General features: G+C 37.9%; 1 protein-coding gene across 1 annotated transcript in view; it reads left to right on the top strand.

Moving 5' to 3' along the window:
• The window catches only part of gbe1b (glucan (1,4-alpha-), branching enzyme 1b), an 85,759-nt gene extending 62,097 nt beyond the window's left edge, over positions 1-23,662 (top strand). The window contains exons 14-16 of the mRNA XM_053321012.1: positions 2,963-3,093; positions 11,984-12,101; positions 21,531-23,662. Of these exons, the coding sequence (XP_053176987.1) occupies positions 2,963-3,093; positions 11,984-12,101; positions 21,531-21,593 (312 nt within the window). The 3' untranslated portion in view covers positions 21,594-23,662. The remainder of the gene's footprint in view (positions 1-2,962; positions 3,094-11,983; positions 12,102-21,530) is intronic.
• Positions 23,663-26,386: the final 2,724 nt, after the last annotated feature.

The raw sequence follows: 26,386 nt of genomic DNA, 5'->3' as shown, positions 1-26,386 counted from the left end.
TGCACCATAAAGAGAGTTTATTTTAGATGTGTCTTCTTTCTGTAGCTGCTGTGAAGGTGAACAGACATCACAGGTTTCACTCTCATCCAGCAGCTTCTCTTTTTGCCTACAATTGAAGCCTGTAGGGGGGCGGGGGGATTCTCTTGAGGGGCTAATATCAAAGTAATGGGATAATGCAAATGGAGAGTGTGGTTAAATTGATGGGGATTAGAAGTAAATCTGTGTAACTGATTCAAAAATACTTTCCCTCACATCCCAGAGAATCAGCCCTCAGATTAGAGCTACTTCACCTTGCTGCATTACAGTCTGACCTACGTATCCCTCCTCAGCAGACAGACAAATGCAGTAGAGTAGTAAATGTATAATAGAGCATAATTAGAGACATGTCTGGTTCTACAGGATAATTTCTGCACATCGGTCTATCAGTCAGAAGTGTGTTCTGACTTACTGGAACCTTTTCAAACCTTTACAACTGGATGAATCAGCTTTAAAGGCAAAGGAGGGAATAATGATCCCTAAGGACGCTACTGGCAGGGAATATGCATTTATTTGGCATCAGTGCTACAAGGCTGTATTCATTTTTATGTGAAACCATATAGTGGATGACAGCTCCAATAAGACATAATCTAACTGTTCTTTCATTAAGATATTATATAACACCAAATCGTTTATTATCATTATTTTTTCTCTTAGATTATATAATGGCAGTGTGAAGGTTATTATTTTAGCTAAGGTATGTTATGTGTAAAACTCAGGGCAGCTTGTGTAAGGAGCATGAAGCCCAATCATTAAGCCGTATTATACTGTAGATAACTCTGACACCAAGAGTTCACCCTGTTGAAGTGTTCATGAGTAAAACTGAAAAAGTGCAGTATTTATTTACTTATGTCTTATGGAGGGCTGGAGAGGAGGTGCAAATAATTAGTTTTCATGTTTCTTTTGCTATGATCATAAAATGACAGACTTTGTCTTTGATCACACATGTGAAAAAAATGTGTTATATTAAGTTGCCAGATAGTTAATTGTTATTTATCTAAAAAGGGTTTTGACAGCCTGTTGTCTGGGTTTCAAAAATCAAAAAATCATCACTAAATAATGACAGAGAAAAAAAGATTGTTGAGTAAAATGATAATTACATTGTCTCAAGTGAGTCCCACGACAATTTGAAATATAACAATCCCTAAAGTGTTCCCTCAGCATCCATCTATTTATTAATGCAGAGCCGTTAGACAACCTGTGTGTGCCACTGGTAATTAAAGACCAGTTGGAGATGAATATTTTTGAAGTAGGGTAGTTTAAGTGGTGTCAAAGTAGACACATGAATCAAAGTAAGCGCTATGTAAAACCAAACCAAAGGTATGCAAGTGAATTGATGACTATAGCTGACCCTGCACCTATACCACTCTAAAAAAGCTGAAAATGTGCATTTGTCTCTCAGAGATTTCTACAATATCACCAAAAGACTTGAAGTAGAACATCACTCACACTCACACACTCACAGATAACACTGATAATTGCTAAGATATTCTGCAGTAACCAGATGAGTCTGACTCCTTTGTACCACTTACACTTACACTACCAAGGTAACCGTGCTAAACAGGAATATTTCACACTTCATTTCAGTACTTCACCATTATGGGAGGGTCCAAGGGCGTTTTGTCGTTAAAATGATAATCAGAAGAGGGGCTGTAGGCTGTACTCCATGATGTCCTACTATATGGGAACCTAACAGAAAGGGACACACACAAGGACCTTTCTTGAAAGTATAATTTGTTCCAATGTCTTTAAAGAGAAGTGCAGCTGTGAAGTCAAAGTTTGAGCATGAACTAAAGCTCCAGTTGGTGCAGAGATAACGTCACTTTAGGTGTCCAGCTGTATTAACATGGAACTAAAGCAGTTCAAACTAGCAGACAAACTGTGGCATCACTATGCAGTTTGTTCTATTTATTCTGTAACAGTATAACTGGTGGCATGCAAACATAAAGTGTATGATGGGACCATTACAGCTGCCTGTGGGATAGTTTTGGTCATTGATGACAACTTAATTTGACATAATAAAGACTCTCTGCGACATTCAACTTTCAGAGTTTTGATAACATGAAGGACACTTTTCTAATATTGAGGTCATTGGACTTCTTGGGATTTACTGTGCTTTCACTGCCTAGCCAACTTGTCAGTGTGATGCTGCAGGGAGTGACTGCAACAGAAGCTTGTAAAGTTCTCAAACCTCATCTCAAACTAGAAGACATTGCTTTAATATCAAGTGACACTTGATATTTACATCTTGTGGAGACATTTTTGTTGTTGCACATGAAAAATAATCATTTAAATAACAAACAAACATTTTCTAATTTAATCTGAATAATTTACTGATTAACACCAAATCAGTTTACCACAATTGCATTTATTTATTTACTTACAAGTATAAATGTGAATTTACTCTATATGCTAACCGGGTCACAAATTATATACATGCACCAAATTTGTTGACGTTTCATGTGGAAATAGATTCTGTAAAAGACCCCAGACTGTCAGCTCCTTTCTTAACCTCTCTGCCGGTCCGGTTGCAGGGGTGCTTATCTTCTCGTTCAGCCATGAATATGCTGCCCTGAAAATGGCTTGGGGAACAAGACACTAAAAATAGGGGGTTGGGTGACATTGATAATCTCTGCTAATGACACGTTAATAGTAGCTCGCTCTGCAGGAGAGTGGTGGCTTTATCATGTGCAGCTGTCTAAAGCTGACAGTGTGTGCATCGCACCTCCCCGGGCCACTGCTTTCTACTGATGAGTGCCACCTGAAATTTGATGTGGGAATGTAACTCTGTCTATTTAGAAATGTGTAGTCCACTGATATAATGTTCCCCATTGTAACTCTTTAAATCCAAGATGAAAAAGGTAATGATTATTCATGAAGAAATATTTCATTAGCTTTTCTTTTCTCTCCCTTTTTCCCCCTCCAGGCCTACGTCAGCGCCAAGCATGAAGGGGACAAGGTCATTGTGTTTGACAGGGCAAATGCGCTCTTTATCTTCAACTTCCACCCCACTAAGAGCTACCAGGGCTACAGGGTGGCTGTACAAAGTCCAGGAAGGTATCCTTTTAGCCCCATGTGTCACGTCACTGTTTGTTTTCTTTGAATCTTCAGACATTGACTTTCCCTTTTTCTTTGTCACGCCACAGTGCACACTCACAGTGCCTCTTAGAGTAATGATGTCTTTGTTAGATGCTTCTTTTATACCATAACATGACTAATCTTTTAAGCTTGACAAAATTACTGAAGATATTTCAAGGAAGAGAGTAAATGTCTGTTAAAAAGAGATGGTCCCAGTCTCCCAGAGGATAAATCCAGGCAACTTTGGTCATTGTGCTTTTCATCTAACACCTTCAACTAATACAAATTTCCACTTGTCCAATACTTTCTTAAAGGATTCTATAAAACATATCACCACATTCCCATCAGTTCAGCCATACTGTAAGATTCACCATGATGATGTTAGGGTGTTTACTGGGATGCTGGGATGACTGTATAGACTTTTAAAAGATCATTTTTCCTTTTGTCAACAAACCTAATCACTTCGGGACAATACCAAAATCAACAATGCTTTCTCAGTACTTTATGACTTCCCCAGTTCAGACACATCCATTTATTCCTCATAAAAAATGTAAGTCTTCAAGATGTAAATCTTGAAAAAAGTGCAACTCAAAAAGGATTAAATTGTGCATTTGTAGAGAGGCTATATTAGTCTTTAGCTACACAGACAGTAGTAAGATTAATTCATTGATGTTCTTTTGATGGCAAGAAGAAGAATATAGAATGGCACTAGACTTATCCATAAAGGGCATCTGCTGCATCATGATATGCTGTTGTCCTATTTGCTAGCAATGCATGCCAACTACCAAAAAAAATAATAAAAACAGCAGGATTTTTATTACACTTTCTACCCAGATGAAAACATCTCAGCTCATGTACCTGGACTATCCTCTATGTCTGTACAGCTTGTCCAGTGTGTGCAGCAGGGGCTGATTGATGTCTGATCAATAAGAAAACATTGCATGATATGGCCAGTGTGTGTTCGCTTCAGAGTAAATTCAAATGATGGAGTGATAGAGCGTAAAATGGGTTATTTTTTACATAATACAGCATCAGGCACAATCAAGGGAAACAAGTAGCTAATCTCCAATGTGTGGACTAGAGCTTCTTAATCAATCAGATGGTTTTGTGTACAATCAATGAAGTCCAATGGTCATCAAACAACCTCACTTATCTTCACAGCTAATTGTTGATCTGAGTTTGAAAGCTGGACATGATTCTACTGTGAGTACAGTCTTCAGGGGATTGAAAAAAATAATAATCACTGTTGAGAAGACGTACATTCTTCCAGGCTGAGAACTGGATCAGGGATCTAAAGACAGTGTCAGATGTGTTTAAAGTGCGTGTGACTTGTAAAGACCTGCAATTTTAATGGAAGTGTTTTCTCCAGGGCTAATACTTTTGTTATATAATTTTAGCAGTCACTGTTTGAGAGGAATATGAGTCAACTGTTTATGGTGGTGTTGTTATGCTATTAGAGAGAAATAATAGCAGAGCCCAGTGATTCAGAAAGCACTCTCTTTAGCTGCATTGGCTGTCTGTCTTCACAGCGAGCAGCGCAGAGGAATTTAATGAGTCCCACAGTTGTGATTACAGCAGGCTTAATGATCAGGGATGTGAGGGGGGACAGAAAGCTGACAGATTTGTGTTTATTATAACGGACATCACTCTCTTCTGGGGCCCACTGTAGCTCATGCCAACAGTTTCCCGGATGGATACGAAGCTGTGTTGTTTTTTCAGCTATGACTTAAGTAATGCGATGTTGAGTCGAAACCAGACAGAGCTTGTTAGTTTTCTAACAACAACTCCAGCAGTTCAAATCACTACGCATGAACAATTCGGTCTCAAATTATTATGATTCAGTCGGCTGACAATGAGGTTGTTAAACAGCAGTTGTTTCTTTGATTTTTACACATTTTATTTTTGATTTCATTTAAAGTTGAAGCTACTTGCTAATTGACCTAAAATAATACTAAATCTAGGATAATTCTGAAGACATATCATAATGTCATAATATCATAAAGAAAAGAAAATACAGGATCAGCATGATGATATTATTAACATTCCCACTGGTTTAATACAGCTTATTAAATTCTTCCTGGTTATTACTGTACATGATCTGGCAATTATCATATTATATTATTGTTGGATAGATGTTTCGATGATAATGTCATTTTATAATGACTATCTTGGGAGGATGATTGTTAAAGTGAATAAAAGCAATGAAAAAAAAAGAACATTTCTAATCTCTATGCCAAGTGTTAACAATCAACAATAAAAGATGAAGACAAAAACATGTTATTAAATGTGGGAAGCATAGGAGAAACAATAATCATGTTTATTTGATGATTAAAAAAAACAACAGAAACCCCCTAATCTCTTAATATCATGCATTAATTGTAAGCTTGTTTGATGTGCAGTAATTGTACGTTCTGCCTTGTGTTTTCAGCTCTGCCTTGATGGGGTGAAACTTGGGTACGGCACTAATAGCCTTGCTGCACAGTGTCTGTAACACCGTTTTTGAGGGGTTTATTTTCATTTAGGATGGAACCGCATCTTTTCCTCCTGGTGCTTCTTTTGATGTTTAAGGAGAGGCCTCAGACACTGGGTGGGTTGAGAGGAAATGCAAATAAATGTGAGGGCAAAGCTCTTGCTGTCATTATACAGAGAAGCAGTAAACACATAAAGGCAAATGTGCCGTGTGTGAGTAAGGTAAATGCGCCATGTGTATGAGGAGATGCAGATCCTCCGATGGGAATGTGTGCAGAGGATCCAATTAGGGGAGAAGACAGATGAAAGTGCCACTCAGAGGCAGAGGAGGTAAACAAGACAAGCTCAAAGAGTCTAAAAGTGCTTTTTCATTACACTCAGCTGTCATATACTTAAACTTTCTTCTACCTGTGTGAGGGTCAGGGATGTCACTGTGGAGACCCATACCACTCTCGTATCTGAAAATAATAGCCAGATATAGCTGACCATGGTGTGTGCACCACTGAAAATGGATCCTATAGGTAGTGTCATTTCCGTTGGCAAAATAGCAAGAACCGTATTATATCAGAAGGTGTCCCTCACCAGCAAAAAAAACCCATTAAGTTAGCTTCTGTTGCCCTCTGTCACATGCGGTATGATTGCATGTTGGTCTGGATGGGATTTCAGGTGGTCTCTTTGTGTGCTTTTTGTAAAACTTTTATTATAGTTGTAAAACAAAAGAAAACAAACACACAAAAAAAAGACCACAGATTGTCAACCAGCAGCAGCACTATTTGAAAGTGCATCTGCAGTTCTACATAACGCTTCAGTGTGCTGGTTAATTATACATAGAAACTCTAGGAAAAATTGTTGTCAATATAGCACTGAAAATAACATACAGTTGATGTTGTACAGACGCATTGCAGCGTGATAACTGCTGTGTTTTAGTGTCTGGGGTATAATGTTAAACTGAAAGTCTGTTGTCTTAACTTTCCAATAAATAAAAAAATAACAACTCAACTGCAATATAGTCATTATCCCTCTGTACCAGTCCTTAGTTTGAGGCTCAGTGACTGTTTGGCCTCTTCATATTTTTCGACAAGCTTTTCTTTTGCTTCTTATTGTCCTCTTTTGAATGTGTTTTTTTTTTCTCCTTGAGGAACAGGAAAGGAAGCGTAGTGAAGCACCTCACCGAAAATATTGGCCATTAAAATGCAGTCAACGTCAGCTTTTCGACAGGCACTCAAACCATCAGTGTTTTTTATTATTTTCTCTCTGACTTGTGGTGGAGGCATTCTTCAGGCAGTGGGCTTTATCTGCCTGGTTAGAGTATTTGAAATCCCAGTTGGATCCCGTCATGAAAGCTGTACCTGTCAGGGCAGATTGGTCTTTGATTTACACTGTGCCAATAGGCAGTTGAGATTGTGTCAGGTCATCATTCTCCTTTTCTGTCTGAGACGTCCCTTGAATGCCGTTTGGAATAATTCAACCACACGTGCAGTGACACTAACTAAGTAGAATTTAGAATAAAATACAAACTGTCGTGCATAGTTGACAATAATTTACTCAGATATTATCTAGAATGGACCAGATAGTGTCACTGAAAATGAAAAAAATATGCATCTATTTATCACAACTCTCTGCAGCATGCTGTAAGATGAAACACATGTACAAAGTTGCATTACTTTTCTCTGTGTGGGGTCCCATTAGTCTCTAACTCCACTAGATATCATCTACAATCTTCCTCATAAATCCAAAAGCTTAATCTGTGATTCCAAATATTTTTTTCATGTTCAAATGGTGTAAACAAACAGAGCATATCTTTTTTTCAGGCTCTGAGTTGTGTATTACATCTTGGATATTATTTTTTATAGTTTTAACCTTCAATTATATGAACTATAACCACAAAAATCTCATGGGGCAGAATACACAAGCAGTGAGACGATCAGACAGCGTTTAACAGACCTCTTAACATCTTCAAGTATGCAGATGACACAGCAATTGTAGGTCTCATGCAAATAAAAATAAGACGCACTACCACGTACAGGTAAAATAGGCATGTATCAGCTGCAAAGACAATCTGCAGTTCAACACATCTAAAATGTATTTTTGACTTTAGCCATCCATAACTGGATATGGGACATGAACACATACTCACATAGTAAGACTCTTCGTTCTCCCGACAGCTCAATAAATTTAGAGTGAGACTACACCTCATGTTCAGTTTTTACTCTGTAATAATTGAAAGCATTTCCACATTATTCATAACAGTCTGGTACAATGGTTCAGACTGTCAAACCCATAAAAAGACTCCAGCAGATAGTCAACCAGTCATCTAAAATCATTGGCATCCCGCTTTCATTAATAAAATCTTTCTCCCAATCACTAACTATGAGTGACACAAGAGAGGACACAATTGACTGACATTTCAAGAGTAAAGCTGTGTGTGTGCAAAGTCTGTAAACTTTGATGGATGTTTACAATTGAGTTTGGGTAATAATTCTTCTGTTCCTCTAGTTTGGTTATTAGGAGGATTGGTTTAAAATCATGTCTGATGGTGTAATTGCTTATGTTTGTTGCCAAGTCTAACAAGTCATTTGGTAATTGGAAGGAAGCCTAAAACTATGAAAATAAAACCCACATTTCACCAAATTCAACAAGGCATAGCATATGATTCTTATGAAATAAAAAAACTTAAATAAATATAAAAATAAAAGGATGTTCGCCACTTTGTATGACAAAGGTTGGTCTGAATCTCCCCAAACAACATAATGCAGAGCAGAATTTTGTTGAAGGATGAGAAGCAGTACTGTAAGTGTAATACTCTACTAATATACTACAAAGTAATGGACATTGGTCACGGTTCTGTCCATTGTCTGTCTGTGTTGTTGGGCTTAATGGGAGAAGGACAGAGAAGATATATTTCAGTCTGCTCCCTTAGAAGAGCCAACAGCACTGAGTGTAATTTGAAATACTTCTCCTGGTTGAGAATGTTCATTTAATGACCAGATTATTGTTATGGTTGCATTTGGCCCCCTGACATACGAAGCTTTCTTGAGCCTACTTAGCTTGTTTTCTGGGTTTTTGGTTTCTGTTTGCCCTGTGTTTCCCTCTTGCGTTCCTATACTCCCCCTCAGCCTGCCTTTCCCTTCACACTTTTCCCTGCATTCAGTCTCATTAGCCCTGCCCTGCTCCCTGTGTCTTCCCCAGCCAATCAACTCACAGCCTGCCCTTGTGTCTTGCCACCTGTTCTTTGTTGTTTCATTACTTCAGTTTGTATTTAAGTCCTGGTTTTCAGTTTAGTGTTGCTGGATCCTTTGTTCTGGTTCTGCTTGGTTCAGTTTGCTCTGTTTGGTTTTACGTTGTTTAGTTCAGTTCAGATTTTCTTTGCCTGCACTCAAGCTAAAATAAAGAAAGTATTCTTCAGTTCATAGTACCTGTGTCCTGCATTTGCGTGCATCTCCTGCTACTCTTCTTGACAGACATCCTTTTATTTTGAGATTAATAGTTTTTAAGGGTCCCACTTTACATCAGGTTGTATGAGTTTCATAGAGCAGCTGCTGGTTGGCTTCAACCATCTCTTATTCCTCTGTGACAGAAGCTCTTTCTACCATTTCTTCCACTGATGTAACTTGCACAGGCTGAGCAGAAAGCATGGAAAAGCCGACTCTGAAAATGCATTTAGAATGCTTACAAGGCCATGCCACATTCTTCAGATGTGCACACACATCTCGCTCAGCTCTTGTTCACCCACGCCAGGGTACTATTACTTTCATAAAGACAGAAAAAAATGACAAGCTGATAGAGAAACCTAGTGGTGGCTTGGTCTGCAATCATGGTCATGGCCAGATTGTTTTCAGGTCATCAATGACTCTAATCATCAAGCTTTCAGATTGCTTTCTTTTCTTTCTACTCATTGGGCAAAATTGATTGTGTTCTTAAATCTTCCCCTTCATTCACAAAGGTTGTATTGATTACAATACTTTACAGCTGAACTACAAGCTCTTGTTGCAGCCGTCTGTAGCCACTAACAAAGACTTAATCGCTCAAAGCTTCCAACTACCAATTTGTGCTGGTTCTCACTTCCTTGTAGAGAAGTTTGCCAGGGAGCTCTGAATTACTGTAACTATGCCTCATTTCCAGCGCGCACCATGCACATGCTATCCATGGGACTGGAAATGCACAACAAGAGAGTGGATTAAGCGATTTGGCCGCCCTACTGTAGGCAAACACGCATCGGGCCTCCATTGTGCCTTATTTTCTATATGTGAAAATGCAAATATTGGCAGTGGTAGATTAAGTGCTCTGATCATTTAATAAAATAAAATTATAAGTATCACGTGGTATTAATGGACAGTACAGTACAGTAAAAAGGGTGTTAAATACCATACATCAACCTGTCTCAACATGTGGAACATTTATACTTGTTTTTAGAATTTCCCATATGGTCCACAATACAAAGTTTGATTTTATAATCTGTATATATATAGTTTTATGAAGTGTTGTAGTGTTATTAGCACATCAAATCAATTATAAAAACATTTTATTTGTAAATATTAACAGTTAGACTTAGAATTAGTTCATGTTCATGTAAAGATATTTATTTTCTGTAGTACAAGACTTATTTCTCGCACATAGATTATTGGTTTCCCTGAAGCATTGTCACCCCTGAAAGAATATTTCCATATTCCTCTGATAATTATTGTAAAACCTCCATTGCGAAATGAGTTTGTTCTGTCAATAAAACACCATGGCAAGCGAGAGCAGAGGAGGTGTGGAGGAGGGGATCCTCCTCCTCAGCAGAAACAATGCACAGAGCAGCACTTCTTTTTAATCATCACTATCAAAGCAGACAAGCAGGCAGCAAAAGCGGAATTTTTCCGGCTTTGGGGCAGAATGAGGCAGTGTTTGAGGATCACACTCAAACTCCACAGTATCGCCTATGGGGATATAAGGTGATTATTCAGCCAGCCAATTAGGGTTGCTGTTTGCATGTCTGCTTCTTTATCCTGGTGTTTGTTACAGTACCACTCCTCACAGCTCCCTGAGAGACAGGAGTAAATAATGCATTGCAAAGATGTTTACGGTATTTACATATTACATGGACATCGAGGTGCTCATGTAGACTACTAAGCATTTCAGACAGGCATGAGCCAAGCTAGATTTTTGCCTGCAGAGAAATATAATAGAAAATATATATTTATGTACATGCTTGTCAAAGTGCACTTTCTTGCATTTTAAATTCAGCTTTTAAAATGTCTTAAATATTTCCTCTGACATTAATAATTACCTTCTAACTGATTCTGACATCCATCCATCCATCCATCTGACAAAGGGAGGAAGGTTTTTTTTTTTAAGTCCGCCAGCTAAATTGTTTCCTCAGGCAGACTTTTGGAACTGTTTCCCAACAATTTAGATATCACATGAGACAGTATTCTCAATTTCTCCCAGCTGAAGGGCATAATTCATCATGTGATCAATTTGATGATGCACTTTTGTAACAGCTGAATATATGCTGAAGCCCTCACTGGAGCATATGGCATGATTTACATATTATATTTAATGTAATGTATTTCCATCTTGGTTTCTCTTCAGGAGCACACATATTTCATGAAACTGTGGTACCCTTTTATGGAACACAGCAGAGACATTGCACAAAAAGAATGAGGAAAAAGTCCCTTACCCCTCCACCTCCACCCACACAAACAGCACACATACTACTGTTTCTACTACTACCATTCTCTCTGTGGAGTAAAGAAGCATGCAGTGTCTTTCAACTGATAAGGACTTTCATGTAAAAAAAAAAATCATGTGCATGAGCAACATACAGTTTTGACAGTATATGCAGTATTTATATAGGATGTTAACCACATAGATCCAGGGCTATATCTTTAACTAAATATCAATAGTGATGAATGCTTGAGCAGTCTTTTCTTTTTTGTGTTATATTAGTTATTTTAGTGATATCCTCAAAAAAATTAAAATGTGATTCAAAGTTGCAAAGGAATAAACCTCAAGCATTTCTGAGAGAAAATACTTTATGTAGGCACTGTATTTGTTATCACTCATTTGGATCACTTTTTTTGATTGAATTCATTATTTATGCAGTGAATTAGATAAATTAGACAGGCAGGCTGGATGGTTGAGCCGTGGTTGAATCACTTTTGTATTTATGTTAATTTCAGGCAGCGTTCCCTTTGTCTGTTAGGGCTCCGCACTGTCACTTTGCAGTGCTGTGAGGGGGAGATGAATGCTGATGGATGTGAGGATTTCAATGAGTATAAACCAGCTGAGCCCTGCTAAACCAAGTCTGCACACCAAAAGCACTGCTGCTAAAACCTTCTCTTGTGCTTCTTTTTTGTCTTAGATCGTATAATCTTGTTTCCCACTGTCATTGCGCCTTAACCTCCATTTTTGCCAGATACAAAATCAAGCTGGATACAGATGAGGCTCTGTATGGAGGTCATGGACGGCTGGACCACAACACAGAGTTCTTCACTGAGCCTGTGCCCTTCGCTGATCGTCCCAACTCCATGCAGGTAACATATTTTCAACATCACACTTTTGACTAATCAAAGGTAATCTTTTGTTTAACATAATCAAGTCCTAAATATGGAGTGTACTCAAATTACCAGTCCAGGGCCATTGTAGTGGAGTCTAGTCTTTAGACTACTTTTCTGATGAGCTGTATCACCATCCCACTCTGCATACTAATTCTAATGTTGTCCTTAGGATGTGGTATATTCACACTGTGAAAATGACAAAATTAAGTACTACTCAAAAATGTCAGCATGCATACTAAATGATTTTTGAGAGTGCTTTGAATGGACACTATTGTCCCAAAATGCAATGCACATATATAATGGAGGAGCTCCTCATGACTGGAAAACATGAAAAAGAGTTGTGGGCGGTGATGAGACATCTCAGAAAACCAAAACATTAGGTATAAAAAACTGTTGGACAAACATTTTTCTCTCTTTTGAATGTTGCCATCAGATTTACAAAGTCACATGACTCACATAATTTCCTATTTTTACAGCAAAAGACAATGAATTTGGTGCGTAATAACTGTCAAAGTAGAATACTGTAGATAGAATAGATTTATTGATTCATTGTATTATACTTGCAGCTTTAATGTATTGTGTAGGCTGTGGCTCAGGGGTAGAGCAGTCATCCACAGATCGAAAGATCTGTTTGATTTGAAACCAACACGCTTATGGGCACACACACCTGGGCAAGTGCATTTGCTATTAAGACAACGTGGGCGCAGGGCGGGAATGTAACAACTGCGTCAGTCTGAAACTAACAAACACATATGCGTCGCACCCGCCATCCACTGTGCCGACCGCAAGATGGAGCCTTTTAACTTGTTGAACTAATGTGTAGCTAATAGCATTAATAATGACTGCATTCTGTTTAGGTGTGTTTTTTCTATGCATCCAGGTATAGACCTTTTTATTATAGCAGGAAAACAGATGACTTTAATGATGGTTCCCTTCCATTGACGTTTCCCAGTAGACTACTTCAGTGAACACAATGGATCCCAACACTGAAGCATAATGCTGCCATTATTTATGTTATTAGCTGCACCTGTGTTGAACAAATTAAAATGTCTGCTTTGAGGAAATGCTGCTGTGCTGTTTCTCAACACCGGACCAGCTCAGTGAAACACTTAAAGCTCATGATGCATGTTTTAACAGGACTGAGAAGATTAAAAAGTATCCACCAAGCAGAAGATAACAGCTGACTCATGGGTGATACCAGAATATATTTCTTGAGAACTTCCAAGTTTACACAATTTAAACATTATTAAACATGGCAACACTCGAGAGGGTAACTATATTGCTAATACGACAATGGCAGCAGTAACCTATTGTTGTCGTTTTTGTCAGTGTTTTACTTCATATTCTGATACACTCCACCCACCTTTCATATGATTTATTGCATCTAGCAGATGCACAGCATGCACACATACACATTTTATTTAAATGTTCTTTTTGGAGCACTGCCAAGAGTTTATACCTGAATATACAATGTAATGTTCTGCACACTTACATGCATTTATCAGTCAGTTCCTGCACATGAATCTCTGGGATTTGTGCATTAATACTTTAGAAAAGAACCTACGCAGAAATAGATCTTTACAAGTAAAGTAAAAAGAAAGTATTTGAACATTAACTGCTTGTGGCAGTGTAAAATGTGATGAAATAGCTGTCAGTTTATTCATGTTTTGTCCTTTTTATGTTCCATGTTTGATTTCACAAATCAGTTTAATTAACCCAGAATGGAGTTTGTAGTGAGAGGATCTTTTAAAGCCATTTTAATGAGGTTTAAGTGTGTTGCCATAAAAGAGAGCTGGCTTCTCTGGCACAAAGCCACCATCTCCCTAGTCTGGACCTCTCAGCTTAACCACTACTCTATAATTTAGTATCTCCTTCATCAATATGATTTTTAATGCAGAATCCAGAAAATGATCAAATATGGCTATATCTGTTCATCAGGGGAAAGTATTGATTGTTTGTGGATTCTCCACATCATTAGACTTTGTGAATATCATATTTGATGTCTATGCATTTTACGTTGCTCAAGCCTCCAGTTATCCAGGACTTATGTGAGAGAGTTATGTGAATATAATATCTACCACTTTTCAGAATCTTTGGCAAACAATTTGCATTATTCATGGTGTTAGAACTTACCTTTTCATGTGCATGCTTCTTAAACTTGCACAGTGTCACAGAGGGGAGAAAAATATCTGGGAGAACAAACCACTGAGCTTCCATCGTGAAGACTGCTTAAGGCTAATGGCATGAAATAGGTTGGGCCTTGAAAAATAGAAGGAAACATTGATATGCATTTTAAGCATAGTGCTTGAGGATCTTCCTCATGTTTGCCTCCTTTTTTTCTGATGTAATTTTTTTTCTCGATTAAAATGCTGAAAGGCAGTAAGATGTTTATGAAGGTCAGGGATGCACTGGAAATGATCACCACAGACACCCAAATAGTCCTGTGAAATGTATCTGTAAATCAGCTGATTCCAAGCTGTAGATGTGTTAATGAATCCAATTAATGCAGGAGGACAGTGATATCTGTGAAGTCCTCTCTACAGTCATGATCTCCCTCCATGGTTTGTTTGGTAAGGAAATAAATATTTCAAGGCAATCCACTTAAACTGTTGCTGTTAGTTGCAGCATTGACATAGCACCTGATAAGGTGTTTGTTTATCTGAACTCAGCTTGAACCTCTTCAGATCAATACTGAACACGTTGGTGCATTTAATGGATAGCAGATATTTTTCTGTATTAACTGTGGGAAGGAGTACTTTAATGCATCAAAAATGTGTTTGGAAAAGCTTACATTGCTATTAAGAGCATCAATTCAGCATTATTTAAGTTTCCGTCAGCCCGGGATAAAAAGCATCTTCCTCTTTCACACAGACAGCCATTCTCCATCATATTAGCTTAGGTTTCATCAGTTAAGGATTCAAATTCCACATTCTCTTAAATCTTTTCTAACTCTTATTAATTTAAACACCACTGCTTCACCCTTGTCCCTCTTGGCCAAAATATGAAGTTTAGTTAACAAGTCATCTGCTAATGTTGGCACCATCATGGATAAATGTGGAATGAAATAGAGTGAGAGGAGTGAAGCCGACAGGGAGGGAGGGAGGGAGGGAGGAAGCAGGGTCTGGACTCTTCTGTACATACTGTATCTCCTTCACAGACTCCTGCGTAGAGATTGCACAGTGAGACTGTATTCTTGCATAAAGATGCTTCTTCCTCCCCCTCCTTCTTCTCCTCCTCTTACCTACCTTGTTATGACAAGAATAATCAGACAAGAGCCTCTGCGGGGGCTGCAAAAGGTGCCCACACCATCCATGTTTTATTTAACAACTGTTGCTTTCAAAGTCTGCGCAAACTTCTTCGCTTCTGTTTTTTTAATGGGTCTGTCAGTTCTCCTGCTTCCTCGTTACTGCATGATAATAAACTCATATCCTGCAAGAATGCATCACTCCTCAGACTGAGAATGCACATAATTGGATGATGTCAGCAGAGGGACTGTAATGCCCCATGTGTACAAATCCGGACATTCATCGTTGCCATGTGATATCTCTTTAGCCCTTCAACTGCTGTTCACATGGAACCCTTCACTTTTCTTTCCTTTCTAAAAAAAAAATCAGTAAAGAAATTAAAGAGCAAACAACCAAACAAAACATGGTAAACAGATGGTAAACAATTTCTACAAACTATGCAGGAAAATGCTCCATATTGTAGTAGACAGTTTTAATATCAAACCTTCCTATTACAGTATTTGATGCAGCTTTTACACATTTCTTGCTAAAACAGACTTGAGTTTGTGAAAATATTCATATTTCACAGTTAAATTGACAGCAAATTAACACTCCATATTTTTGACTGTAAAATAAGTTGATTCATTGCCGGTTAATACATATTAGCATACAAATTTATGATAAAATGTAAGTTAACCTGCTCTGTAAGTTGTCACATTTACAGTTTTGTTTGTGTTATAACGTCAAAGGCAAAGCGCTAAGAAACGCTGATGAATAATTAGCTGCTTCAGAACCTTTTGATAAACTTTGCATGCATCAAAGGAGTTGTCTCCTTTGACAGTTTCACTAAAAGAAATTAAGCTGAAGTGAGGAAGAAAAAGACAGTGAGGGGAAACATAGCAGGCTGGTGGCAAATGATCAAAAGACGCACGTTTCCATCAGAAACATCTGAGGCCTGATGTGGAATTCTGAACTAACAGAGTAAAACTGTGACAGAATGCAGAGGACCTGCTTCACACTATATGTGAAGCAGGTATATGTGAAGTACTTAAAATACATATACTTGCCGTGTATACTGTATAATAGAGAGGTAAGAGCTTGCATTGATTAGTATGTGTGAGTTATGTATTTTAGCTTTTGTACAGACATTCATTGTTCCTAGGTGATGTATCCTAATGATTTCGGTGATCCCCTGACTTCTCAGCGTTTTTGTTTTCGAGAAAAATGCCTCGTCAACTATCAGATGGGTTTCCATGAAATGTACTGTACTTATCTATTTCAAGCAAATGTTGCCATGCTAATATGATAAACTAAAATGGTGAAGATGAGAAAGATTATCCTGTACCTCTTGACTGCAACATCAGCATATTAGCAATGTCATTGTAAGCATGTTAGGATGCTGATGTTAGCATTTAGTTCAATGCGCTGCTGTAGCAAAGTACAGAGATAGCATGGCTAATAGAATAGCTTAATGTACACATTGTTAGTCATGTCAGTCACGTAAGCTTGGTGATTAGGCTGACCGTGAATAAATCCAAAGTTGTTTTTTGTTTTTTCTTAATCACCTGGATGTTGTCATTTTGGTCCTTTTACTGGGGTTAGAATATCAATTTAAGTGCTGATCCTGAAAAGTGTTAATGCTACAACTTACTTTCAACAGTTAAGTTGTTGAAGTATTATAACCAGTCAAAATGATGACCAGGATGTAAACAGAAGCAGAATGTTCCTGTAGTTGAGTCTTAACTCATTTATATCTAAGCCACATTTGTGTTGTTACAATGTCAGATCCTTGGTCCTTGCCTAAAATATAACCTGCATGTACAGAAGTGCTTACAGGGAGTTGATCCTTGTTAAGTGAGTAATGGAGCAGAACAGAGACATGTCTGGAGAGTGAAAGTGCAAGGGTAGTCAAGCCATGCTCTTGCCAGCAGCTGGTGTCAGGAGACAGAAACCTAGTGGTTGATATATTCCTGTAAAGGACCTCATGAATTCTTTATCAGCATTTTTGAACATTGATCAGATTGAGTATTAGCTCAAAGGCTGGACTCTGCTCTTGAAGTGAGTCAAAAAACTAATTCTCACATGGAAGTGTGATACAAGATGATACAAAAACACCCATGCAACAAAAGAATTCAAGAAAGGGCCCAAACCTAGAATATGGCATGGCCCTGAATGAAATTAAATTTGACATTAAACACTTTGCCAAAGTGATTGATGAAATTACACCACTAAGTGTGGTTGTCTGTCAGTCACAGACTTTTGTGTTGCGGTCCAGCCAAAAAGGACAAATGGACTTAACTTTTTACGAATACAGTAGCTTCCAAAAATCTGCTTGGCCTCCTCCTCATCTAATTTTGTTTTGCAGTTTTCATAATTATCCTTTAAAATATTCAGATCTGCAAAGGTTCTGTTGTTGGATCTGGCTGCTGGTAGCTACTGCTGTTGCTTAGATCTGAAATGTCTGCCAGTGAAGGCAAGGCAAGTTTATCTATGTAGTACATTTCAGCAACAAGGCAATGCAGAGTGCTTTACATAAAACATTGAAAGCATCAGGACAAAGTGCAAAAGAAACACGCCACACAAAAGATATTAAAATCAACTAAAAACATTCATTAAAGAGCCAAAAGAATAGAAAACAAAAACAAGCTAAAATAGAGTTAGACAGATAAAACAGCAGAATAAAAGCTACAGTGCAGTGAGAGAAATGAATAATTACTTGATTGAATAAAAGGCTCTTTAGCCTTGATTTAAAAGAACTAAGAGTTGCAGCAGATCTGCAGTATTCTGGGAGTTTGTTCCAGATATGTGGTGCATAAAAACTGAATTATGTTTCTCTATGTTTAGTTTTGATTGCAGGAACAGAAAGCAGACCTGCATCACATGACCTGAGAGGTCTGGTTGGTTAATAATGTAACATAAGATCAGAAATGTATTTTGGCCCTAAACAATCAGCGCTTTGTAAACCAACATTAGTATTATGAGATCAATTATTTGACAGACAGGAAGCTTTTATAAAGATCTGAGAACTGGAGTGATGTGATCCACTTTCTTGGTCTTAGTGAGGACTCGAGCAGCCGCGTTCTGAATCGACTGCAGCCTTCTGAATAATTGCTTTAAGGAGACCTGTGAAGACACTGTTACAGTAGTAGAGTCTACTGAAGATAGTGAAGCAGTTAACACCTACTCTAAATGACTCATCAGAAAGCAGCAGAGGCTTTATGGACATAAAGAAAAAAAACAAACCCAGTGAGATGTTGGAAGACATGAGTACATACTAAGACATTTTCAGTCAAATTAGTGCTGCACTAAAGAAAACTGAGATTGTGATCTTCATTAAATCATAGCTAAGGTTAACTTGGTACGTGAAGTTATTAGCACAGATGTGACAGATCAGCAGGATGATCGTCGTTGATTTCCCCGAGCGCTGAATAACCTTTCCATTCACATAATGGAGTCATCTACTTAAACGGCAGCTAGCTTGAGTTTTACAGTCAACAGCTGAAGTGTCACAACTGAGAAGTTTCATAAGAAATAATACATACACTTGCTCAGTTTATTGCACTTAGGGATTTAGGCTGTTAGAGAGCATTAGGTAGATGTTGCTGTATAATGAACATCACTGAGTCAATCACTTATCTATCTGTGCTACTGTAACACTGCCATTTAGCAGTTATGATCTCATGTCACTTGTCCATAGTGGCCACTGTTCTTTTACATAAAATGATGATCTGGCATTGACCAAAATGAATACTATACAAGTAAATACAAGTTAAAAGTATTATTTGCTTGTTTTAGATTTTAACGTTGAAAAATTAACAGAAAGAAAATTATGTCTTAAGATAAATACATCCAAAATTCAACACAGCAGGATACTCAAGTTTGTTGTATTACAACTGACGTATACATGATTTTTAGTAAATGGATTAAAATCTGCACAACCACTAGCAGGGTTTAATGTAACATTTTTCCATTTTTTGTGATTTATTAGACATAATACAGTATGTACAACATTGGCTTTCCTTTTAGATTCGGTTGTTTTCCTTTAGTTTTGATATGTAGTGTTTAGATATTGATTTGTAATGTTTAGGTATTACAAATATAAATAAATACAATCTTTTGACATGTTTGAACCTATAGTAAGCATAGTTAAACAAACAGACAGAGTAAGAGATGTAATAGCTGTACTTTAGGAGAGATTTCCGTAGTAAAGGTTTAACATTGTGGTAATTGTATTCTACACCTTAAATGGTATGTTGTTTAAACACCTTGGTAATGAACACTTAAGCATAGAGCTGTGCCTCCTGCCGACTCTGCTGCTGTTAAAGTCACACAGAAGACATGCGGTGAGGATGCTTACCAGCTAGCGAGTCAACCGGCAAACTGTACAAAACATATCACTGCTGCTGTTTTTCTTTGTTTTTTTACATGTGTGGCCCTTTAACCCTTACATCTGTGAAACAACAGACAGCTCTACCTTCATCTCAACAATCAATTACGTTGTCCTGTGTGATCAGATAAATCCGAACCATAAACCCTGCAGCTTTATGAGTTGTTTGTTTAAGTAAGTAAGTGTGAGTGTGCAACAGGTCATGTATACTGTGCGTAAAGTATGTATGGTATTTTATACCATCACCATGCTGTCAGGAGTAATGTTAATTACAAGGCCTCCCAGTAATTGCTGTGCTAACACTTGAGATTATGTGCTGATCTTTGTTCACAGATGGATTTAGAATTTGTCACTATTGCTATCTATTTGGTGGAAATAAAAGCTGTTGACATATTCCAGGTTAGGCTCAGTGGTAGCTTTTGTTCAAACAGGTGCAATGATTCATTCTGCCTTTCCTTCTCTCTGCGGTGTGTCTGCATGGAGACTCTCCCACTGAGACTGTTTAATTAGTCACCAATGTCTGTGTCAGTGTTTCAGCGCTGGGCTGCTCAACTCCCTCAGTGACAAACTGTTGCCAAAGAAACACATCCACAGCAAGCTCAGATCCACTGATGCCGAGGGGCGGCTTGAAGAGTTCAGGGGGTGATTGAATTGTTTACAGCTCTGCGCTCGATTTCAGTTTTCTGTTGGGAAATATAGCATCATTTATATCTGCTTGGCTTTTCCTTTGGCATAAATCTAAAATGACTAATGGTACACAGTGGTTCCTTGCCTTCAAATGACACTGAGAATATCAAAAGGATTGATCAAAGACTTTATTAGCAGCACCACTCCAAACTAACAGCCTCAGTGAGATTCCTGTAAGGAATCTGCCATTTCCTGACTTTCTTCTTCTTCTTTTTTTTTGTGATAAAAAAAACGTATTTTTTGCTGACGTGTTTTCTTCAGTCTAGCAAAACTCGGGAGATTCTTTCAGCTCAACATATGCCTACAGGCGGACTGCATCTTCACAGAATCACAAATTTACAGTTGATGCACTGCCAATATGGAAAGATGATGAAACAGTTATTGCATTGATTGGAGAGTTTAGAATTGAAAAATTTAGATTTTTTTTTGCCCTCACTTGAGGCAAAATTGTTCATTTGAGGATTGTTCACTTGAATGCACAAGCTTTTAATGAAATGGAATGTTAATGATATGAATCTGAGGCAGATTAAATCACTGATAAAAAAAATAATAATGCTGCACCAACTATGCCATGATGTATATTCTCCATAGATCAAAGCTTAAAAATATATGCTACTGCACCAGTCACACAGGCTCAACTTTAAGCATTTGTGACATCTAAGCTCACAGCAGATCTGCTGACTCCAGTGCCACCCAGAGGTCTTAATGTAGCTGCAAGTCTGTCACACTTTAATTATACCTCTCTAACCTTGACGGTCCTCTTCGATCAAGGCTGTGGTGTTTGTGTACTGTCTCCACCGAAGAGTTATTTTTCTGCTCAGATCTGAATATCCCCTCTAAATACAGTCCATATCCTCTTCTTCACTGTCCTGTCTTTTTTCCCCTCCCCATTTCCCCCTCCTCTTCGTTTATCCATCACGTCGACCTTGATTGTGAGGAGCGATCACTCCTGATCATCAAGGCACCACCAAATGCCTCTGTGTCTCACTTTTTGGAATGGATGAACAAAAATCAGAGATTTGTTTTCATAACCAGTCTTCAATTATCATCTCACTTTTCTCCCCACTTTCTTTCCTCTCTTTGTCTCTCTTTCTCTTTCTCTCTCAGGTCTACATCCCCTGCAGAACAGCTATTGTCCTGGCCAACGAGGAGGTAGATTACTGTTATTAGAGGGTGATTGTCTCCACAGAGACCAGGATCGAGAATGGATTCCAACCCCAAACTGAGTGTTAACAATCAACTTCGTCTTATAGTGTCAACCTTGCACACCACCCAAATCCCACTTTTTGTGTATAAGTCTTTTTCTAGATGGAAAAGCATTGTGAGCTTTTCTGCTTTCAAACACCATCTGCAACCTTAGATGCTGTGTAACCCCATTTACTACAGATCGGTCCATTTGGGAAGCGTCCAACCTAACCAGCAGCTAGATGCTAAAACTCAAAGCCCTGCCTGTCGAATCCATCCACCACTAGCCAGTAGTCATTTATAGGCTCCGTTGAATTTGCCGTGTCATCTGAAAACACATGACCAGTCACTGTAGCAGAGGAAAGCAATACAAGTGTTAATTTATTCATGCATGGTAAAACCTCAGAGACATTTTTATTTTATTTTATAAATGTTGAAATACATTCGACTTGGTTTTAATTATTTTGTGTTTAAATACAAATAATATTATAGTCATTGTCAAAGACACAAAGAGATTTACTGTATTACCAGCACTTGAAAATCTAAATGTCTAGGTATTTAATCATTGGTAATCCATCTTTGTTAATTTGCATTGTGAGACCATTGTATAAAAATATTGCAATTTGCACAAAGTAATAAGCTGCTTTGAATTATTATACTTCTAATGAGTATCTAAAGCAATTGTGTTGTAATGTTTGAATTTATGCAGCTACTGGGAACATTTATGTGGTTATTTATGGCACAGTTATTAAGCCAGTAATTTGCAGCTAAAGAAAAGTGATAAAATCACCTGATTTAGAATGTTCACAGTGTGTCGCATAACACACATTACACAGTAACAATTTCAGCTGAATTATAGGTTATTTTTCTCCACTTTACAAAAACTAATGCTCAGTTTTCTCTACTGTAGATCACAGCTGTAGTTTGTGTCAAATTCACTGCACTTCTGCTAAATTCTCAAATTCTACTAAACACTGATACTGAAAATTAACACATCATTTTGTGTGGTAGAAAACAGTTTTATCGATATGACTCACACACTTCGCTACTTTAAGGTACTATGATTTATGTGCACCATGTTCATTAGTTCTGTAGTGCTCCCCTGGGATGTTCCTGAAAAGCACAGAAGCAGCCTACATTCACACAGAGAATGACGTGCCTCCTCCAATTAGCTGTGACTTACGTGACTTTTCTCTCGTCGTACTTGATGATTGAACATCTCAAACAACATCTGCAATGTTCATTTTGTGTTCCCCATAGCTGTTACGTGAGAAGGTTGTTGATTAACTAAAATTTGGAAGAACTGTAGAACATCATTGATGGTAGGTGACTGTTTTTATGTCTTCTGAACTCACTCACTCAGGCAAAATGTGCAAAATCATTAAAATGGTCTTTCGTGTGACAGTTCATCATATTTTAAGGTTATGTTTAGCAAATGACTGTGATAAAAAAGACTTCCCCATCCTTTGTGTTGCCTGTTTTCAAGCCTCCCACCAAACGTCTCTTGTTCCATATGAATGGATGTCTTTTGACTATTTTCAGTATTCTCTGCACATTTTAATAACGCAGTAAGTGAAACAAGAGCTGACTTAGGGCACCCTAAATAAAAGATTTGATTTGATTTACTGCCATAGACACTGTAATACTGTGATGTACACCTACAGCATTAGTGCAGAGTCTTAGTCATTTAAACCAGTGTATTTTATGTATGCTATACTGTAGCATACTGTATGGCAGGTTTTGATCTACCTCCCCTGCAACTGAAGGAAAAACACATTTATATTCAAGTCCATCCTCCTGTGTTTAGCCAAAAGTATCATGAACATGTCATTTCTTTTTGTATAACACCAAAGCATTCAAAAACGCCCTTTCCCACCTCTCGAAAAGTACAGAGATGATCACTCTGCATAAATTTCAAGCAACGAGGTTACGAGACTGAAGTGGAGTGTTTAATCATCCCTCATCTGACCCAGTGTCATTGTCGTTTTACCGCTGCCAAAATTAATTGTCTGCATTTATTCTCAAAAGTAAAATTGATGTCTGATGCACAGTAACTATTGTGGCATATTTCTTTCATTATTACTAATGATAACAAATCAGTATCTGTCTGGTTGCAAGAAAAATGTGGATGAACTGAGTGTGCAGCTTGACTACTGATTGTGATCCATCCCACACTTCTGGATATCCAGCATCCCCAGAGCATATTGTGATGGGTCCATCGTGTAAATGTGCCAGATTTAGTCATACAAGCCAACTTCATCTGCGGTCTCTCTCAGGGTGATATAAAAAATAATGATGCTTACAAGAAATGATGTACAAATTATAGAAATATATCACATTGCAACTGGTTCCATTAAAGGTTATCTTGAAGAATAATTATGTTGCAATCACATTTACTTTTTGTCTGTTTTTTTTTTGTTTTTTTTTTGGGGGGGGGGGGGTAATTTTTGCTTGCAAATATTTGAAATACTGAATATTTTTTAGACTCTCCTTTTTAGACAATGCTCTTAATCAAGGTGTAGTGGGCAGGTTTTTAACTTTTACCTTTTTGTCAACAATTTTAAGTTTTTGATCAAACTAAGGGAATTAATATATCAAATGAACTTAATTCTTGCCTTTTCAAGCAGCTTTAAGCAACCAAGTCCTGATCTGTGCGTAGAAGGAGGATACTGGACCAGTCTTCAACAAGGAAAACCCCCAAAGAAGTAATATGCTCTGCCTTGTGAAGTTTCAGTTTCAATTTGGTGACCAGGGAAGCTGTGAAATGTTACAGGACCGTACAGAGCAGCTGCCTCAACGATTCCCACAACATATATAAAGAGGTTGAAAGGCAACTCATGGAGACGATAATACTTCAATTTCTATTTTCTTGGCATCGACACTTTGTGTCACATATAACACCAGATTATGTGTCTTTGTGTGCTGCATCAATACAAGCAGCTTCTGAAGAGTAGCTGCGCCATGAAAAGCACTTTGGGAAGATCACAATGTAGCTTTTGTTGAGGCTGTTTCAGGTGCTGATTCAATTCTGTGCTTGTTTTTGAAGCTGCATTTTTGTGGTTCAGTGTGATTTTTTTTCCCCCTCTGAATATATTTTCTCTCTAGTTTATCTACTGGCCCATACAGTACTTAGGGTTCACTTAGGGTTCAAGTACATGTTTTGAAATATGTTTCTGCAATTTTTCAGCCTTTCGTCATCGTCGAGTATGTAATAAAGACACATGCCAACAATGCTTTTTTTTTAAATACTGTAGTGCCCATTAACTATTGTATACTATAGTAATGCAGTTCAATCCATTTACCAAAACACTTTACAGCACAATGCAACACCACTACATGTTAAAACAACATATTTCTGACAATCTCAGCAAAATACATTTTTTTTAAGCCTCAGAAAGTTAAACAACTATTTCATGTGTATTGCCCTGAATTATAAGTGTTGGTGTTTTGAGCACCACCTCTAGACATGATTGTCATGAAATATGCAAGATATATACCACATATTGTGTTGTGTATGCAGGCACATACTCCAAGAATGTTAATGCCTATAGGGAAGATTCCAGAGACTGAAATATTGTCTTAGTCAGAATTGGTGGTATCACATGCACAAAAAGGATGTTTTCAGAGTCTGACCCATGAGACGACATAAGTCAGGAAAGGATTTCACAATGTGTGCTGCTGCACCTTCATCACACAATGCCCAAAATGATATTTGATTCTGTTGTTTATGTTTTCCAGATGAATGTGTAATTGTATAGACCAAAATAGACATTATTTCTACCATTTCTTTTTTAAAGATTTTTTCAGGCACAGACACCTTGATTGATAGTGGATGGACAGGAAATAATGGGAGAGAGAGAGGGGTGACATGCAGTAAAGGTCCTCCGGCCAGGATTCGAACCAGGGTCCGGTGTGTACATGGCATGTGCTCTAACCACTCGACCACCTGCGAACCATTTCTATTATTTCTACCACAAACATCTCAGTCGCATATATTAAGTTAATTACATTAATAAGCAATAAATGTTCCCTGGTTATATAGTATTTCATCTGTTGCCACCTGAATGGCAAATGTCATATGCCTTAATCTAGACAGTGCATGAAATCCCATCATTTCCCTGTCTTTCAGTTTGTATGTGAATATAAGAGTGTTGAAGCAGCAGGGAGAACCAGCATCTAAGAACCCAATTTAACAGCATGTACCCTCCCAGACAATTTCTGTCAGTCAGTTTATTCAAACCTCAATCTGGCCAGTTGGGTCAAATATGAGCACATGTTAACTATTAAACTCTCCTAAACCCTTCAATGTTAAAGTGTTGTTCATAATTCACTATAAATTTGAGAGGTTCGATTCTTTTAAAAAACATTTTCCATCCTTATATTTGGCACATACTTCATTGTGAAATGTGGATTTCAGCTTACAGCAAGACTGCTTGTTCTGCCCTCTCCTGAAAATGTGGAACAGGGAAGAAGAGCGTGTACTCTTCAACATTGTCTTTGACGAGAGGTACTGAAGCCTGTGGTTTTCAGGAACGGCTCAACAAGTATTACCACCTGGGGAACACAGTATGGAACCTATTGCTCTCTATACCAGCTAGTTGTTCTTTTCTTGAACGGTAAGACACTACTGTCTTCAATAACTTTAGCCTCCTCTATGATATGGTCAAAAGATGCTTAGGTGGAACGAATCATAGGAGCATTAATGATTTGTATTTTCTGCATTTTATTGTCATGTTTGGAACACAAAAAGGGATGTCACAAAAGTACTTAATAAAATA

This window comes from Scomber japonicus, chromosome 6 (assembly GCF_027409825.1).
Source record: "Scomber japonicus isolate fScoJap1 chromosome 6, fScoJap1.pri, whole genome shotgun sequence".
Classification (NCBI taxonomy): Eukaryota; Metazoa; Chordata; class Actinopteri; order Scombriformes; family Scombridae; genus Scomber; species Scomber japonicus.
This window is presented reverse-complemented; position numbering and strand designations above follow the sequence as displayed.